This window comes from Panthera leo, chromosome A1, assembly GCF_018350215.1.
Source record: "Panthera leo isolate Ple1 chromosome A1, P.leo_Ple1_pat1.1, whole genome shotgun sequence".
Taxonomy (NCBI): Eukaryota; Metazoa; Chordata; class Mammalia; order Carnivora; family Felidae; genus Panthera; species Panthera leo.
The window spans coordinates 156,355,832-156,375,648 of NC_056679.1; the positions used below are offsets into that span (position 1 = coordinate 156,355,832).

At 35.9% G+C, this 19,817-nt stretch overlaps 1 protein-coding gene across 3 annotated transcripts in view; it reads left to right on the top strand.

Moving 5' to 3' along the window:
• Window positions 1–19,817, top strand: part of SLF1 (SMC5-SMC6 complex localization factor 1) — an 82,974-nt gene that overhangs the window by 14,315 nt on the left and 48,842 nt on the right. For 2 of the 3 annotated variants that reach the window (XM_042943424.1, XM_042943428.1), the window contains 4 exons: window positions 7,630–7,683; window positions 11,104–11,266; window positions 17,323–17,466; window positions 19,572–19,718. In XM_042943424.1, the coding sequence (XP_042799358.1) occupies window positions 7,630–7,683; window positions 11,104–11,266; window positions 17,323–17,466; window positions 19,572–19,718 (508 nt within the window). The remainder of the gene's footprint in view (window positions 1–7,629; window positions 7,684–11,103; window positions 11,267–17,322; window positions 17,467–19,571; window positions 19,719–19,817) is intronic. The other variant, XM_042943437.1, reaches the window with a different exon arrangement.

Sequence of the window (19,817 nt, forward strand, 5' to 3'; positions counted from 1 at the left end):
GATTCATTACTTTTTGTTGCTTAGTAATATTTCACTTAGCAGATGTATTGCTGTTTATTCACTCATTGATAGACATTTGTTTTTTGTCTTTGTTTTTGTTTTTTTCATTTGTGCTAATATAAACAAAGCTGCCATGAACATTTGAGTACAAGTCTTCGTGTATATTTGTTTTTATCTCTCTTGGGTAAATACCAAGAATGAAATTGCTGACTGAGATGGCAGTTGTATATTTAACATTATAGGAAAATGCCAAACTATTTTCTGAAGTTGTGTAAGATTTCAGTTGCTGTGCAATTACTTTGACACTGTTGTCCAAATATCACTTGACTGTAGTTGTGTTGTGTATTTCTGGGCTTTTTACTCCACTGGTGTCTGTGTCTGCCTTATACCAAAAACATACAGTTTTGGTTCCTGTAGCTTTATAATGAGTCATGAAGTCAGGTGGAGTGAGTCCTCCAAATTTGTCTTACTCAAAATGTTTTTGGTGATTCTGGAATATTTATTTCCTTATACATTTTAGAACCACCTTGTCAATTCCTACAAAAAAAAAAAAACCAGCTGGGATTCTGATTAGGATTTTATTGGATCCATAGGTCAAATTGGGAAGAATTGAGATCTTAACAATACTGAGTTTTCCTACCTATATACACCATATCTCTCCAAGTCTTTGATTCTGTCATTAAGGTATTACAGTTTTCATGATATAAATATTGAACATATGCTGTTGCATCTGTTGAGGTAATCAGCATTTTTCCTTTACTCTGTTAATACGGTAAATTATTTTGATTATATGTAATTCCAGTTAGTTACATACAGTGTAGTATTGGTTTCAGGAATAGAATTTAGTTATTCATCACTTACAGATAACACCCAGCGCTCATCCCTACAAGTGCCTTCCTTAGCCCGTTTAGCCCATCCTCCCTCCTACTTCCCCTCCAGCACCCCTCAGTTTGTTCTCCTTAGTTAAGAGTCTCTTATGGTTTGCCTCTCCCTATTTTTGTCTTAATTTTATTTTCCTTCCCTTCCCCTATGTTAATCTGTTCAGTCTCCTAAATGCCACACACAAATGAGTGAAATTATGATATTTGTCTTTCTCTAACTGACTTGCTTCATTTAGCATAATATACTCTAGTTCCATTCATGTCCTTGCAGTGGCAAGATTTCATTCATTTTAATGGCTGGGTAATATTTCATTGTGTGTATTTACCAGATCTTCTTTATCCATTTATTAGTTGATGGACATTTAGGCTCTTTCCATAATGTGACTATTGTTTATATTGCTGCTATAAATATTGGGGTGCATGTGCCCCTTCAAATCAGTACTTTGTATCCTTTAGATAAATACCTAGTAGTGTAATTGTTGGACCATAGTGTGGTTCTAGCTTTAACTTTCTGAGGAACCTCCATACTGTATTCCAGAGTGCCTGCGCCAGTTTGCATTCCCACCAACAGGTAAGCATGTTCCCCTTTTCCCACATCTTTGCCAGTATCTCTTGATTTGAGTTATTAATTTTAGCCATTCCAATAGTTGTGAGGTGGTATCTCATTGTGGTTTTGATTTGTATTTTCTTGATGATGAGTGATGTTGAGCATTTTTTCATGTGGCTGTTAGCCATTTGTATGTCTTCTGCGGAGAAGTATTTATTCATGTCTTCTGCCTATTTCTTTACTGGATTTTTTGGGTTTTTTGGGGTGTTTGATAAGCTCTTTATAGGTTTTTGGATACTAATTCTTTACTAGATAATGTCATTTGCAAATATCTTCTCCCCTTCTCTAGGCTGCCTTTTAGTTTTATGGATTGTTTCCTAGCTGTGCAGAAACTTTTTATCCTGGTGAAGTCCCACTAGTTCATGTTTGCTTTTGTTTTCCTGGCCTCTGGAGATGTGTCTAGTAAGAAGTTGCTACAGCTCTGGTCAAAAAGATGGTTGCCTGTGCTCTCCTGTAGGATTTTGATGGTTTCCTGTCTCACATTTAGGTCTTTGATCCATTTCGAATTTATTTTAGCGTGTGGTATAAGAAAGTGGTTTAATTTCATTCCTTTGCATGTTGCTGTCCAGTTTTCCCAACACTATTTGTTGAAGAGACTGTATTTCCCATTGGATATTCTTTCCTGCTTTGTCGAAGATGAGTTGACCATATAGATGTGGGTGTATTTCCGGGTTTTCTATTCTGTTCCGTGGATCTCTGTGTCTGTTTTTGTGCCAGTGTTATACTGTCTTGATGACTACAGTTTTGTGTTGTAACTTGAAGTCTGGAATTGTGATGCCTTCAGCTTTGGTTTTCTTTTTCAACATAACTTTGCTTATTCAGGTTCTTCTCTGGTTCCATACAAATTTTAGGATTGTTTGCTCTAGCTATGTGAAAAATGCTGGTGGTATTTTGCACTGGGGATTTGCACTGGTATTTTACACTGGGGATTGCACTGAATGTGTAGAATGCTTTCAGTAGTATAGACATTTTAACAATATTTGCTCTTCTGATTCATAAGCGTGGAATGTTCTTCCATTTCTTTGTGTCATCTTCAGTTTCTTTCATAAGTGTTCTATAGTTTTCAGAGTACAGATCTTTTACCTCTTTGGTTGGATTTATTCCTAGTCTGAAGGTTTTTGGTGCAATTGTAAATGGGATCAATTCCTTAATTTCTCCTTCTGCTGCTTCATTATTGGTGTATAAAATGCAGCACATTTTCACACATTGATTTTGTATCCTGCCACTTTGCTGAATTCGTGTATCAGTTCTGGAAATTTTTTGGTGGAGTCTTTCAGGTTTTCCAGATAAAGGATCAAGTCATCTGCAGAGAGTGAGAGTTTGACTTCTTCCTTGCCAGTTTGAATGCCTTTTCTTTTTGTTGTCTGATAGCTGAGGTTAGGATTTCTAGTACTATGTTGAACAACACTGGTGAGAGTGGATGGCCCTTTCTTGTTCCTGACGTTAGGGAGAAAGCTCTCAGTATTTCCCCACTGAGGATGAGAGTAGTTGTTAGTCTTTCTATTATGGCCTTTATGATGTTGAGATACATTCCTTTTATCCCTGTTTTCTTGAGGGTGTTTACGAATAAAAGGATGCTGTATTTTGTCAAATGCTTTTTCTGCATCTATTGAGAGGATCATTTGGTTATCGTTTCTTTTATTAATATATGATATTGATTTATGATAATTCTTTTAACGTACTCTTGGACTTGCTAGTATCTTGTAGAGAATTTTGTTTTGATGTACATCAGGGATATTGGTCTGTAATTCTTTTTAGTGACTTCTTTGGTTTTGGAATCAAGGAAATACTGGCCTCCTAGAATGAGTTTGGAAGTTTTCCTTCTGTTTCTGTTTTTTAGAATGGTTTTGAAAAAATAGGTATTATTTCTTTAAATGTTTGGTAGAATTCCCCTGGGAAGTCATCTGGCCCTGGACTCTTGTCTGTTGGCAGATTTTTGATTACTGATTGAATTTCTTTACTGGTTATGGTTCTGTTCAAGAACCAGCTATTAGTTTTATCTATCCTACCTTTTTTTTTTCTTAATTATTCCTATGTGATTTATTTCAGCTCTAAATTTTATTATTTCCCTTTTTCTGCTGGTTTTGGGCTTCATTTACCGTTATTTTTCCAGATCCTTTAGGTGTAAGGCTAGGTTGTGTATTTGAGACTTTGCTTCCTTTTTGAGGAAGGCCTGAATTGCTATATACTTCCCTCTTAGGACCGCCTTTGCTGCATCCCAAAGGTTTTAGACTGTCATGTTTTCATTTTCTTTGGCTTTCATGTATTTTTTAATTTCTTCTTTAATTTTCTGGGTTAACCCATTCATTCTTTAATAAGATGTTCTTTAACCTCCATGTATTGGTGGTCTTTCCAAATTTTTTCTCATGAGTGACTTCAAGTTTCATAGCGTTGTGGTCTGAAAATATGCCTGATAGGATCTCAGTCTTTTTGTACTGGTTGAGGCCTGATTTGTGATCCAATGTGAATCTATTCTGGAGAATATGTGCACTTAAAAAGAGTTTGTATTCTGCTGCTTTAGGGTGAAATGTGAATATATGTTAAGTCCATCTGGTCCAGTGTGTCATTCAAAGCCATTGTTTGCTTGTTGATCTCCTTAGATGATCTGTCCATTGCTATAAGTGGGGTGTTAAAATCCCCTGCTATTATGTGATTATCGATGAATTTCTTTGTTATTAATTCATTTATACATTTGGTTGCTTTCAATTTGGGGGCATAAGTATTTACAATTGTTAGATCTTCTGGATGGATATACCCCCTTTATTATGACATAGTGCCCTTCTTCATCTCTTATATAGTCTTTTGTTCAAAATCTAGTTTGTCTAAGTATGGTTACTCCAGCTTTCTTTTGATATCCATTAGCATGATAAATGGTTCTCCATCCCCCCCCCCCCCACTTTCAATTTGAAGTTGTCTTTGGGTGTAAAATAAGTCTCTTGTAGGCGCATGTAGTTGGTTCTTGTTTTTGTCCATTCTGATATGCTGTGTCTTTTGATTGGAGAATTTAGTCCATTTATATTCAGAATAATTATTGATAGATATGAATTTAGTGCTCTTGTATTCCCTGTTAAGTCACTGTGCCTGTAGATTGTCTCTGTTCCTTTCTAGTCTTTGTTGCTTTTGGTCTCTTTCCCGCTCCAAGGCTCCCCTTTAATAATCCTTGCAGAGCTGGTTTAGTGTTCAAGAACTTTAGTTTTTGCTTGTCTTAGAAACTCTTTATCTCTCCTTCTATTCTCAATGATATCGTTGCTGGATAAAGTATTCTTTTGGCTGCATATTTTTCCCCTTTAGCATGTTATGTGTATCATGCTGCTCCCTTCTGGTTTGACAAGCTTCTGTGGATAGGTCTGCTGCTCACCTTATGTGTGTCTACCTTTGTCTGTTAAGGACCTTTTGTCCCTAGCTACTTTCAGAGTTCTCTCTTTTATCTTTTTATTTTCTAAGTTTCACTATAATGTATGTTTTGGTGTTGACCTGTTTTTGTTGATTTCAAGGGGAGTTCTCTTTGCCTCTTATACTTGAATAATGCCTGTTTTCTTCCCCAGATTATGGAAGTTCTAAGCTATAATTTGGTCAAATAAACTTTCTATCCCTTTTTCCAGCTCTTCTTCTGGGACTCCTACGATACGGATCTTACTGCATTTTAGAGAGTCACTTATTTCTTGACCTCTCCTTTTTAGCTTGGTTCTTTTCCATAATTTTATCTTCTGTTTACCTATCTGATTCTCTGCATCTTCCATTCTCATTGTAATTATATCCAGTAGGATTTGCATCTCAGTTATAGCATTTTTATTTCAGCCTGAGTAGTTTTTAGGTCTTCTATCTCTACTGCAAGGGTTTCTCTGGAGTCTTCTATGATTTTTTTCAACTAGCTGATGTTCTTATCACTATTGTTCTAAATTCTTGTTCAAGTATATCACTTATATCTGTTTTAGGCAAATCCCTGGTGTTAGTTTCTTCCTGATCTTTCTTGGGAATAGAATTCTTCTGTCTTAACGTTTTGTCTAGGTTTCTGTCTTTTACATGTTATATAAAAACTTGTTTTGTTTTCTGCTCCTGAGTGCAATGCTATATTAAGAAGGGGGATATACACTGTCCAGGGCCTGGTGCTTTAAGAAGTGTTTCTGGTATATGCCCTGTGCACTCTGCTATTGTGATTTGGCTGTTCTTTTCCCCAGGTCAGTCCTTTGCAGAGTTCCTCTTTGCTTGTAGTGGGGAGTGTTTGGACCATTAACAAGGTGTGCTTTGGTTCATTTGTTATAATAAGCCTGATTAAAAAAAGGAAAGAAAAGTTTTCTACAAAAACTAGAGCAGGAAAAAGAATAACAATAATAACAACAACAAAAACGGACAAACAAAATGGACAAAAAAAAAAAAAAACAGATTCCACAGAAAAAGAAAGCAAAAAAAAAAAGATCCAAAAAAACGAGAAAAGGAAAGAAACAAACAAAAAACAAATGAACAAAGAAATTATAATCCTGATTCAAAAAGAAAAGAAAGAAAGAAAGCCTGATCTTATTTCCACCAGAACTGAAGCTGACGCTTTGGAGCACTCTATGATCAGTAGACTTGGTGCATGTGGGGGTCCTTTATTGGTCCTCTGGGGGAGAGGCCAGCTGCGCTGTCTAACAATCAGACCGGCTCTTGTAAAGATTTCCCTATAGGGCACAGAAAAGTGAGTTTTGATGTATGTGGCTCCAGCCTCTACTGGCAGCACTATGTTGCTTGCTGAAGTCTGACCATGCTGGTGGGTGGGAAAAGATGGCTTCACCTGCTCTCTGGTCCCTGGGAAGGAAAGCTTGCACCTGCTGCTGTTCAGGAAGCCCTCACAAGTGTACATTCTCCCCTTCTGTATCCCAGGCTTCCATCAGATCCCTGCCCTCAACCCGTCTATGCCTGGGCCGTGGACATGCCCAGCATCTAGCTCTCCTATGTTTCATCTTTGGCACAGAACTGAGATTCAAAATTGCAAATCTTCTTACTTTTTTAAATTAAACAAATTTTTTAATATTTATTTATTTTTGAGAAAGAGAGAGCATGAGCTCAGAAGGGGCAGAGAGAGAGGGGGAGTCACAGAGTCTGGAGCAGGATCCAGGCTCTGAGCTGTCAGCACAGAGCCCAACATGGGGCTTAAACTCACGGACTGTGAGATCACAATCTGAGACGAAGTCGGATGCTTAACTGAGCCACCCGGGCACCCCAAAACTCCAAATCTTAAAGGACGCATCAGGGCATGGACTCGCTCCTCCTTGCAGTGATGTGCCTGGTGCCATTCTGTTGCAGAAAGTAGTCCCTTGGCTGGGCAGTCCCTTGGAGGTTAGAGAGAAGCACAGCAAAAAGCTGTGAGCACTTTAACCACCTTCTGTGCACACTTATGTCTCTGTCATAGGAAGGTTGCTTAAAGGTGCCAGCCAGGTCTTTTGTCCTTGTAGAGGCAATATACAGTCTTCCAAATGTACTCCAGGAAGGGGAACTTTCTCTCCCATTGTGACCCAGGGGATCCCCCCATCATGCTGTCCATTCCCAGTCTTCCCGTCTTTCTCCCCAGAAGCACTTGCTGCCCACCCAGATCTACTCCAGCGAATGGCACAAACTTCCAGAAACTGAGAATTTCAGCTCCACTGTTGCAGAAACTTGGGATAGTCAGTTCCTCATGATTCCCCCATCAGTGGTTTTGGAGGAGTGCTTTTCTTGCGCAAACCCAACAACCTACTCTCTCTCCTCTCTGAAAAGGCCTCCCACCTTCTGCAGGATTGTGGCTTTTCTCTCTCCCCGTTCCCCTCTCCGCACCGCATACCTGCCACATTCGAATCTCCTTGATATACAGAATCTTCACTTAATCCGCAGATTGATTTCCTAGGTGTTCAAAATGATTTGATGTTGATGTAGCTGTGTTCCGGGGATGAGACTTCCAGGGTATGCCTAGTATACCACCATCTTAACTCCTCCCCTGACCAATTTAAATGTTAAACCAAATTTGTATTCCTGAGATAAACTGTACTTCATCATAGTGTATTATCCATTTTTAATAATTGCAGATTCTTCAGATATTTTAAAAATTTTGTGTCTTCAATGTACAAAACTGACAACTGTAAAAATATATAAATTACATATCATGGATTTTTTTCCCTCCCTAAATAGGAATGAAGAAATGGATGCTCACTCTGACCATTTATTTTCAGTATTTTGCTACAGGTACTAGGCAATATGGTAAGACAAAGAGAATAAGAGGAATGGAGTTAGATATAAAGAAATAAAAATGTCTTTATTTCTAAAAGGTATGGTCATATAATAAATAATTTACCCAGAAAAGCTGTTAGAACTAATTAGTGAATTTAGCAAGATGACAGGATAATAAGTCACTGTACAAAATCAATGGTGTTTTTATATTCTAGTGATGAACAATTGGAAATTAAAATTTAAAAATATATTACCTTTGTTTTTTGGCAATTTTTGTGTGTGTGTGGGTGTGTGTGTATTATTTTCTAATTATTTATGTCATTTGCATGGGGTTCTCTGAGCTTCTTGGACATGTAGTTTTTTTTATCTTTTATTAACTACGGAAAATTCTCAGCCACCAAGTTTTAAATTCTTCTGTTGGGTTCTTTTTCTTGCACTCTGTTACCTTTGTTTAAGACCATTTAATTCATTTCCACAGTTTATGCATGTTCTGTTTTGTTTTTAACTTTTTTCCCATTTTTGTGTTTTCAGTTGGATAATTTCTATTGACCTATCGTCAAGTTCATTACTTTTTCATTTGTTTGCAATCTATTCATTAGCCTGTCAAAAAGATTATTGTTTTGACAGTAACTTTTATTTCTATCAGTTTTTTTTTTCTTTTTTTTTTTTGAGAGAGAGCATGTGCATACACCTGCACAAGTGGGGAACTGCCAGAAAGAGCAGGAGGGAGAATCCTAAACAGGCTTCACACCCAGTGCAGATATCGAGGGAAACCTTGATTCCATGATCTTGGGATCATGGGTCATTTTTAAACTATTTTGTTTTCTTTGTTTGTTTGTTTGTTTGTTTGTTTGTTTGTTTTGAGAGAGAGAGAATAGGGGAGGGGCAGAGAGAGAGGAAGAGAGAGAAGCCCAGGCAAGCCCTGCACTGTCAGCACAGAGCCTGGTCCTGGGCTGGATCTCAGAAACCGTGAGATCATGACCTGAGCTGACATCAAGAGTCAGTTGCTTAACCAACTGAGCCACCCAGGTTCCCCTCTACCATTTTTAATGTACTCTATGCACAGTTCCTAATCTCTTAATGCAATTTGATCACTTTATCCATTGTATAACATTTCAGTCATAGTTATTTTAGTGTTGTGTTTTTTTTTTTTAACTTTTATTTATTTTTGAGAGAGAGACGTAGAACGTGAGCATGGGAGGCGCAGGGAGAGAGGGAAACACAGAATCTGAAGCAGGCTCCAGGCTCCAAGCTGTCAGCACAGAGCCGGACGTGGGGCTCAAACTCATGAACCGTGAGATCATGACCTGAACCGAAGTCAGAGGCTTATTAACCCACTGAGCCACCCAGGCGCCCCACAGTCATAGTTATTTTAAAGTCACTTTCTGGTAATTTCAACAAGTGAATCATCTTTCTATGCTTTATATTGCTTTGTCTCTTGACAGTGGTTTGTTTTTCTTGCTTTTTGTGTATGTCTTTTTTATTGCATGTTTAGATATCACAGTACAATAGGGGCTGAGGTAAATACTTCTATCCAACAATGGGCTTACTTTTTCTGTAAAGTAGTTAGTATGGGTAGTTAATCTTGTCAGTTGTTGAGCAGGCACTGGGTTTTTTTAATGCTATAGTTACTTCAATGCATCCTTTCTGATTACTCCAGCCATATATGGAATACAGTTTCTTTGTCCTTGCCATGGGACCTGGGTTGCTGAAGGGGTTTTAATCAATGTCTCTCACTTTCAGCTTTCAATAGTCCCTGCGTTTGCTAGGTCACAGAAGGACTCTGTCATCATTGTCTCCCTGTCTTGCTTGTTACTAATATCTAGCTGGTTGGGGGTAAGAGTGGATGTGTTTTTGGTTCTGCTAGAAAGACTTCAGTCTTTTTCTTTCTTTTTTTTTTTTTTTTTTTTAAAGTAGGCTCCATGCCCAGCTTGGAGCCCAATGTGGGGCTTGAACTCATGACGTCAAGATCAAGATCTGAGCTGAAATCGAGAGTCAGACACTTAATCGACTGAGCCACCCAGGCACCCCTGGATATGCTTCATTTTAAGCATTCTTTGTGTTCTTGGTGTCTGAGGTTGGGACTTTGTTAATATTTGTGTCTCAGTCCCTCATGGCAGAGAAATTCTGCCTTGTATGTGTTGTTAGGGTTTTGACAACAGAGAATTTCTAGCCTATGTCCCAGTATTAGATCTTTGCTTTCTATTGATGCAGGAACCTAGGTTTGGCTGGCATTTTTTCTGTCCCTTCTGCAGGGACAAATGGCTTTTGTTTCTGTTTCTGTTTCCTATCTAGAAATAGTGAATTATTTTTTGGGTTGTGCAGCAGGAGATTTTCCTGTTCCTTTCCCAAAGGCGCATGGGTTTTACTTACACTCTCCCAACAGAAGCTGTGCATCTTTTCCTGGGTTCTGAAAGTATAGGACTTCTTACCTTAACCACATGACTTAAGATGTTACCTCATATGAGAGAAGAATCCAGGGAAGTGGACCTAGTTTTAGGTCTATCTCTTGATGGCAGCCAATCCCCACTGACCCACCAGTGCTACGAGTAGGGACTCCCATTGGTATCTGCCCTAATTCTTTTTCATAAATGCTTAATAGAGGCCTATGGCAAAGAGCTCGCAAGTGACTGCAGACTTTGCTTGAGTCACTTACTCCCAAATATTATAAATTGCCGTGGTACTTGCACTTGACTCTTAAATTTGTTAGAATTTTATCTGATTCTTACTACTTTTATGGCAGCTACTTCTCTCTAGCACCCTGGCAAAATGAAATAGTTTTGACTGTCCGTTCTCTTCATAAAGGGGCTTATTATTATCACTCTTAAGGAAATTTAAGTTTCTTGGTTGGCTTGTTACCTCAGTTCTCTGATAGTTCGTGAAAGGTTAAAGGTTCTGTAGATTATTTGGCTTTTTCTTATTGTTAGATAATAACAGTGTTCTCTTGTGGCTTTCTATATCCTAGGCACAAGTAGAACTTTCATGAAACTTTGGGGATGTTAAAAGTTAATCAAAAACTAATTTTTTAAAAGAATGCTGGCAACTGTAGTTTTTTTTTAGTGGTTTAGAATGATTTCCTTGGAGGTATGTTGCCTTCTGAGGTAGCTACATCCCTAAACTTCTTTCATTATTCTTTGGACTTACGGAGGTGACTTTTCCTTAGGAAATAAAGTCAGTATTCTTGATTCTTAAAAATATTTCCCATATCAAGAAATGGATAAGCAAAAAGAATATCATGATTTCTTCAACATCTTTGAACAACTTATAATTTAAGAAATCACTATGGTACTTATTCTCCATGACACTCACATAGCCCAGGGGCACTTAATTCTTTCAGAAAGTTCTACTCCTACTCTAAGGAAGTAATTGATTTAGATGATGTGACTGAATATACTTTAAAAAAATACTTTCTATACTATTTACATTTTTATTTAGAGTTCTGGAGGCTGGAAAAGCAAATGTTATTTTACCAAAAAGCTCACCAAGTGAAATAACTCATGTGATTGCCAGTAATGCAAGAATCAAGGCTGAGCAAGAAAAAGACAACTTTAAAGCTCCATTTTATCCAATTCAGTATCTAGGGGATTTTCTTTTAGAGGTAAGCAAAATAAATGGTAAACATTTTTGAGTGTTTATTTTATAAAATATTGATACTGTGAAATATGTTAAAAATTAAATTATGTTTTGAATTTTAAAAATACAATGATTAGAAATACATTTGACCCTTGAACTGCACAGATCCACTTTATAAACAGATTTTTCAGTAAGTTGAGTACTATAAGTGTATTTTATTTATGATTTTAACATTTTTTTTCTTTAGCTTTGTTACAAGAATATAGTACATAATACATACAAAATATAAAATAATATGTTACTCAGCTACATATTGGTACAGTGTCTGGTCAACAGAGGCTATTAAGTCTTTGGGGGGCTAAAAGTTATATGTGGAGTTTAAACTTTGGCAGGAGGTGTTCTTGCCCCTAATCTCCACATTGTTCAAGGGTCGGCTATAATTAAAATGACATATTCTTAAAGGCTATAGCTCTCAGTTTTTTAAATATTTGAGAATATTTCTGATAAATGTGAAAGAACCTTGCTTGTTAAATTTGTGTTATTGAGTCTCTTAGTTTTCAGTGCTTTAGTGATGTTTACTACAAAACAATTTTAGCATTTTAATGTCAGTATAAATAAAGTAGCAGTATCATGTAGTATCATGTAAGAATTTGTAATTTTCCCGTGGGAAAGGAGGAAGCTATTTCTAAGGATTTAGAAATACTGTTCTGTCCTATTCCTCTGCCTCCCTCTTCCCACTTTGCGCAAATACCACTTTTTAAGTTGTTTGAATTGGAACAGTCCTAGAAGGAATTGTCTGGAGATAAGAATTTTTAAGAAGGGTCACTCAAGGTAAAAGAGAAACTTCAGTGTGTCTAAAAACTACACTTTGATCTTCTAGGAAAAACTGGCTCCTTACATGTTAACATCTCAGTAAGTGCTCTAACCTTTTACCTAATAATTTATATTAGAGACCTGGGAATCACGCTTGAAACCTTCCTTTCCCTGATTCCCCACATCTTGTCAATCACCAAATCCTATTGATTTTATTATCTCAAATACCACTTGAATCACTGTGCTTTTTTCTTCCTATGTTTTTTTTTTAATTTTTTTTTTTTAACGTTTTATTTATTTTTGAGACAGAGAGAGACAGAGCATGAACAGGGGAGGGTCAGTGAGAGGGAGACACAGAATCTGAAACAGGCTCCATGCTCTGAGCGGTCAGCACAGAGCCTGATGCGGAGCTCGAACTCCCGGACCGCGAGATCATGACCTGAGCCGAAGTCAGCCGCTTAACCGACTGAGCCACCCAGGCGCCCCTCTTCCTATATTAACATCATATTGAGTTCATCCTCTTTCCCCTGCCCTCCTGGAATAGACTCTTAATCATTCATCTTTTTACTCTACCTTTTAACTCTTGCTAATCTACTGATTACTCTTAACCTTTTCCTAGTCCATTCTTCTTCCTTCAGAAGGAGCAGCCAAAATGCTCTAAAACAACTCTAATTCTGTCACTGTCCTGTTTAACCCTCCAGTGGCTTCCCATTGCCTTTAGGATAAAGTCCTAAACTTGTAACAATGGCTTAAAAGTTCCCCCACAGAATCCTTGTCAGTCCTGCCTTTAAGGCATATCCTGCTCTACTTTTTCTGCACTCAACTATACAATAACAAAACTGCTTTCTTCCTGAAAAAGCCTTCCCCGGTATTCTCTCACTCCCTGTGCCTGCGTGCCTTCTGTCTGTTCATCATTCAAGTTGCAGTTAGAATGATGCCTCTTCAAGGAAGCCTCCCTTACCCTTTGCTAAAATAGGTTCACCTATAATTGTTCTCATAGCATTATTTTGCTTTATAGTTCTTGCCACATTTGTAATTAATCAGCTGGCTGATTATTTGGTTAATGTCTGTTTTCCCCATCTAAACCAGAAGAACCATGTCATCAAGATGATGTCTGACTTTTCCATGATTATATCCAAGTCATCTTGTATAAAGCTTGGCACATGAGTTCTCAGTTTTATTAGGTAAACAGAGAAATTATGAAATATCTCTGAGTCTTCCAAGAGTAGATGTAATATATTACTCTATAATTACCTTTCCCTACTGAGTAGCAGCAATGTAGATTGGAAATTTGACCTTAGTTCAAGGGATGGATCTGCTTGCACTATGGATGATCTCATCGTCCTTGATAATGATGGTTCTTGGAATGGGCATGTGAGCCAGTTTTGATCCATGAGACATGAAGAGTGGTATGTAAGAGTTTCTGGGAAGTTTCTTCATTCTTCTGAAAAGACCACCACTGGTATCCTGGCTCCTGCTAAATGTGAACATGGAATAATGTAACCTAAATTATTACTAGCAGCCAATTTTTGACCATGAGGAGAGGTAACCTTAGGAATAAACCAGCCTTGTAGATAGCAAAATATACAAACAATGTGGATCCTTACGGAGATACTTGAGTTACTAGATCAGACACTAAAACCTGTCTTGACCCTGGACCACATTACCATTCTGTGCTGTAAAACACGACCATGTTATTTATATTACTTTGAATTGGTTTTCTATTACTTGCAGCCAGAAGCATCCTATCTGATCTACCTATCTGAATAGTTTAATGGTAGCCTTTACTGTTAATAGAGTGAAAGCCATTCTTAACTAGTTTCGTAAAAGTATATAAATTTTTTTCTATGGAAAGAAATGAATAAAGTGTAAAATTTAATATGCTTTATCCATAGTCTTAGTCTTATTTTACTGCAGTAATATGACAGCATTCAGATTCAGTTGTTGAAATATTACAAGGCAGCAATAGTATACCAAGTAAAAGTAGCAAATAATCTATAACTTAGATTTATTTTTAGAATATATTGTTTTATAAGTTCTAGATTAGGCAGCTGGGAGTTCATAGCCATTTATTCCAAATAAGGAATGCATTTTGTGATCACTTATGATCAGAAAACAGTTACCTTCATTGTAGTATCTTCTTCTACCACTTTGTCATATAGCATATCACATTCCTCATTAGTTGGATTCTGAAGTGTCCTCTGAGAGTAGCCATGTAAAATGACTGAGTTGAAAGTAACAACCAATTGTTTTGTTTTTTTTTTAAAAAAAAAAAAACGTTTTGTTTAACCTACTTATACTTATTTGGAAAGCTACTGAGTAACAGAATCAGGGATCTGTTTATTTAGTTCAGGCTTATAGATCCTTATTGAAGAATTTTGATGTACCAGGCACTGTGCTGAGGAGTAGGGAAAATAAATAAGACCATGTGTCAGACTTCAAGGTGCTTACTATTTAGTTAGTGGTGAAAACAGTACATGGAAACTGTTAATTACATTTAGTGTATAGTGTGTATTGTACGTTGGCAAATTTAAGTACAAGGGATAGGTATTTAGAGAAACAGGTGACTAATGTATCTCAATTGTTTGGCCCAAAGAAGGCCTCACGACAAAAGAGAAGATATTTAGGAATACTTAAAACTTCTTTTGACTATCAGCCTAAGAAAGAAAGTAAAAAGTGAACCACACAAAGTCTTAGAGAAATATAACAGGAACAATAGAAAAAACATACACTTTTTGTGGCAGATCAACTAATTTGTGACCCAGATGTATAGTTTATTAGTGTTCTGACGGTAGGAAAGTAATTTAACCTGAGACTGAATTTCTTTTTTTGTGCATCAAAGTTCATACTTTCTCATTTTGATTGTTGTGAAAACTATTAAAAATGTTACTCTGGACTAATATTTATTGAATGATTATTATGTGCCAGGCTCTGTGCTAAGCATTATTCATTCCTCCTTCCCTCCCTTCTTTCCTTCCTGTAGTCTCCATACAGCATGGGCTCTAACTCATGATCCCAATATCGAGAGTCAAATGCCCTTCTGACTGAGCCAGCCAGGCACCCCTGTATACCCTTAATCTTATTTTAAACCTCATGTTCCTGTGTCTATGTATTATAGCCTCATTTTATAGTTGGTGAAATGAGGTAGAGTCATGTTAAATTATTTTTCCATGCTCCTACAACTGGCATGTGTCAGACCAAAAATTTAGAGTCAAGCACTCAGTAAAAAGACTTTTCTTGAACTCCCTTTCCTTTACTCATTTTGGGTATTAATAGATTTCCTTGATATTCACCTGGTGTCTTTCTGGGTATTAAAAATACTTAATTCTGTAAACAGTACTAGAACCAGTAGTCAATCATAAGATCTTGAGACATCATTTAAGAATCAGAGTATAAATACTAGTTAAGAACCATGTAGAGCACTCTTTCTCTACTTGACCTCTCTGATTCTTCATCTCTTCTCATGAAGTCATTCACGTTGTGTGGTAAATGCCATGGCTGAATCAAATAATAAGACTTGAAGACCAGAGCCTATCCATACCTAAGTGCCAAACAGTACACCCCATCAAATACTGAATCAGAAGTCAGGCCAACTGTTACTGCACACTATGCTGCTCTCCTCCTAGATAATAGAATAATTTACTGAATAAGTAGGCTTTGGGTCATCTATCTGGAACATAGCATTATACTATATAAAAGAGACTAGACATAACCCTTTTTGCCTAGGTCATATAGGAGACAAACACTTAACACAATGCCTAGTACATAGTTGGCACTAAAGGAATATTTATAAAAAGAATTAAGAAATGAATATGTACAGATAAATAAAATAATTCCTATATATTTCATTAAAGTAGCCAATTAGAGTATTGGTGGTTTGGAGAAAATTATACATTGATCATTTGTTTAGCTCTATAAAAATATAGATTATTTTAAAAATCTTGTATATGCCATGGTTTATCAGGTTATGGTTTTTAATTGTTTAATTTATGTAGAGTACTTGCATTATAAATCTTAATTCACATATCAGTGTATAACATCTGAAACAGATACATAAGTAAATATATTCAGGATTAGAAAACAGTATGTTCTTGCTAGTTGTTAATGATAATGGAATGTTCTGTTGAATATTCTGTTTTACTGGAATCCATGTGGGATTAATTCATTCTGTATTTTAGACATTTTTTGATGATCTGGGCTTGAGGATTTATCCTCCCATTGTCAACCAGGTAAAATTTAAAGCCAGATATTTACTTTTATCCCACTTCAAGGTGTGCTTGTACATTCAGAGTTACTTCTTTCTTTCATGCCAGGAATAGGAAGGAAGAAAGGTATTCCTTTTTCATAGTTTTCGTTTTTACCTTCCTGAATAACTGAAAGATGTCCGTCAGGTACTCCCAGGAATTCTTCTCTGATTGGAAGATTGCAGCCTGCTTAAAGGACCGTCTGTGTACACAGGAATCCCAGTACAAGTGAAAGGGAACCGAAGATGATACCATAGGCCTTACCCATTTCAATTTCTATCGTAATTGTTTTTTAAGAGGACAGTGATTCTTTAGTCTCAGTGTAAAGGTAGTTAACCTCTGAATACTCTTCTGTAAGGGCATTGTGGGATCTGTTAGGAACTCATCTTTGCTTCCTTCTCTTTACCCTACTAAACTTTTAGAATTGTATGTATAGGTACATATGCAAATGTCTTTAACATTATTGGTAGGTGGTTTATGAATTCAGTTTGGATTTCTTGGCAAGAGAAATTTTAAATATTTGAGATAGAGCTAGGTAAAAATGATTGTTTATCTCTGTTCAAGTAAAATAGGAGCTGTGAATTCATCTATTAAGCCTCTTTTCCTCTTTGTATGTAGTAGACTTTCAGATGAGAAGTCTTACCAGTAAAAAGTTGAAAAATTATCTGGCATGTAATCTATAATCTGAAACTTTTCTATCTATATTATACCTTTAACTTGGTCAGGAATGAGATAAAATATTTCTGTTCATGATTATTCATAAAAAAGATTAATTGTTGCTAGACCAACAAAGCATTACATTTTTTGGAGATACACAGAAATCACTTTATTAGGACCTTTGTTTTGAAGTTTTTTTTTTTTTCTGGAAAGAATTTGTTGGTAATAACTTCTGATATAGGAGAATGCATTTTACCTATTAACTAAAGGATTTTGCAATTATAGATACATTTGGTTAACATAAAAAAGTACATAATGTTGAAATTATACTTAACTGATTGTCTGAACCATTTATATATACGTACAGAGAGAAATTCAGAATGATGAAGATTCCCAGACCAATTCTGTTTGGAATAAACATAGCAATCAGGAAAAAAACAAAGATTTCTGGAAGGATAGGGGATTTCTTGAAATGAAAGGTGCCTTAAACGAGACCATGCATAGAACCCAGGTAAAACTTTATGGGCCAAAAATGTATATTTCTGGTTCTTATGTAATTGTTTGAGATGCAATATAGCAATGTAGAAATAACACAAATTTTGGAATCAGAGCTAGTATTTGAACCCAGCTCTATGTTTTATTATGTGTGATTTGAGCTTACCAAGATACTGCCCTATGTCTCTTCAGACTCTTATTGAAATAATGCATATATGCATATAGAAACACACAGTTCCTAGTATGTAGTGTGTTCTCAGCACATGAGAATTACTTAAAATTCCCCTGTATTTTTAATATGGATGTGTTTCTTATAAAGGACTCTTATCTGTCAGCAATATGTGTATTCATAATTCATGATCTGAAGTCTAGTATTTTGCTGCATACAGAACAAAATTTTTTTTTTTTTTTAATATTTTTAATGTTTATTTGAGAGAGAGAGAGAGAATGGGGGAGAGGCAGGGAGAGAGAGGGAGACACAGGGTCCGAAGCAGGCTCCAGGCTCTGAGCTGTCAGGGCAGAGCCCGACACGGGGCTCGAACTCACAAACCGTGAAATCATGACCCGAGCCAAAGTTGGACACTTAACCGAATGAGCCACCCAGGTGCCCCCAGAACAAAATTTTTTTAATGATACAAATGAATTCTGTTTTGATTAAGGAAAACAAACAGGAAGTACTTTGAACTTGGAGCAATGAAATGTACCTTAAAGAAGCATGTATGTGGCTCTCATGTAATATTTTTCAAATAGCAACCAAAAAAAGGTTTTCTTAGTTTTATCCTAGAATAGCTAATGTTTAAGTATGCTCAGTTTCATATTGTGTTTTATAAAACAGACTCTTTAGTTGATGTACCAAGTTCTATACCTAGTTATTATTATTACTTAACCTAAACTAAAATGTTTTTAAATGTGACAAGAAAGAAATTAAAAATTTTGTTTTCACTGCATCTTTTACTGCATCAGAAATTTTACAAAGAGCATTTGAAGTAGTATTTGGAACTTCATAAAATGAACAGTGCCTTAAATTATATATGGAGAGATTAGATAAAACTTTACAACAGATTAAAATATTATTAATGCAATTTTTTCTGGCTTTTTCAAAGTATAATTGGTATTTATGTGATTTATAAGACTGCTTTCTATGACTACATGTACATGGTCTTAATAAGAGGCTTTTTGAGTCAGTCTGTGAAAAATGCATTATAAACCACACTATAAAAATTTTGACATACAGAAAGGAATTTAAAATGGAGTTACTAAAATAAACTTAGTTTTTATTTAACATGCAAAAAATCAAATGGAGATTTTGTGAAAGATAGGGAAATTAAGAAAAAGACATCAATTTATATTGGATTTAAAATTCAGGTAGAAATTTCTATTTTTAAAAATAAGTTTCTTTGTACAAAAAGCAGACTCTTAAATATAGAGAACTGGTGATTATCAGAGGGGAGGTGGGTGACAGGATGGGTGAAATAGGTGAACTTTGTTAAAGAGTACACTTACCATGATGAGCACTGTGTAATGTATAGAATTGTTGAATCCTTATATGCCCGTAACTAATATAATGAATATATGTAATTTAGAATGCTTGTATAATATAACGTTGTAAAATGAATATAAACAATATGGTTTTAATACTTCTTACTCTGTTTATTATTAAACCTATGTTCTATAAAAAGATTTTTTTGAGGTGTTTTTATTTGATATGCCTAATAATGGCAAGTTTCTATTTGATCTATAGTCTAAAATTATTTTTACAAATATTTGGAAAAATAAAATAATGGAGATAAATAACCTAATAGTGTTTTGACTGGTCATATGATAAATGGTGCGGAGAGGGGAAGAAAGATTCCAAGAAAGAGTAAGTTAATAAAAGTACCTATATGAAATGTATATGTCAACACAGTATAAACCTTTCATGAACTAAAAATGTGTATTTCTCCGCTTCATCCAAATATAACTAAGACGTAATACAATTCACAAGGCTCTTTGCCATAGTTAATCTCATATGTATGTTACAGAAAACCTGCCTTCCTGAGTAGGTGTTTCTATTGTGACTTGCATTGGTTGAGGCTATATTGCATCCACAGTCTTAACTAAAGTATTCTTACATACACATAGAAAGAAAAGCAAAATCATGATGAAGATGTTAACATTAGTTCTCTTTTGACTGGCCATCACAAAAAAGAAAAATTCAGAGATTCTAATAAAGATTTGAAATTTGTTAAAATGAGAGATGCCTTAGGAAGGTGCACGTATGGAAGTCAGGTAAGATCTTCTAAATGAAAAATAATTTATATTTTACAACTCTTTTCTAAATTTACCAAATGTAATGATATTCATAAAATTGCTTCTTCGTAATTACAT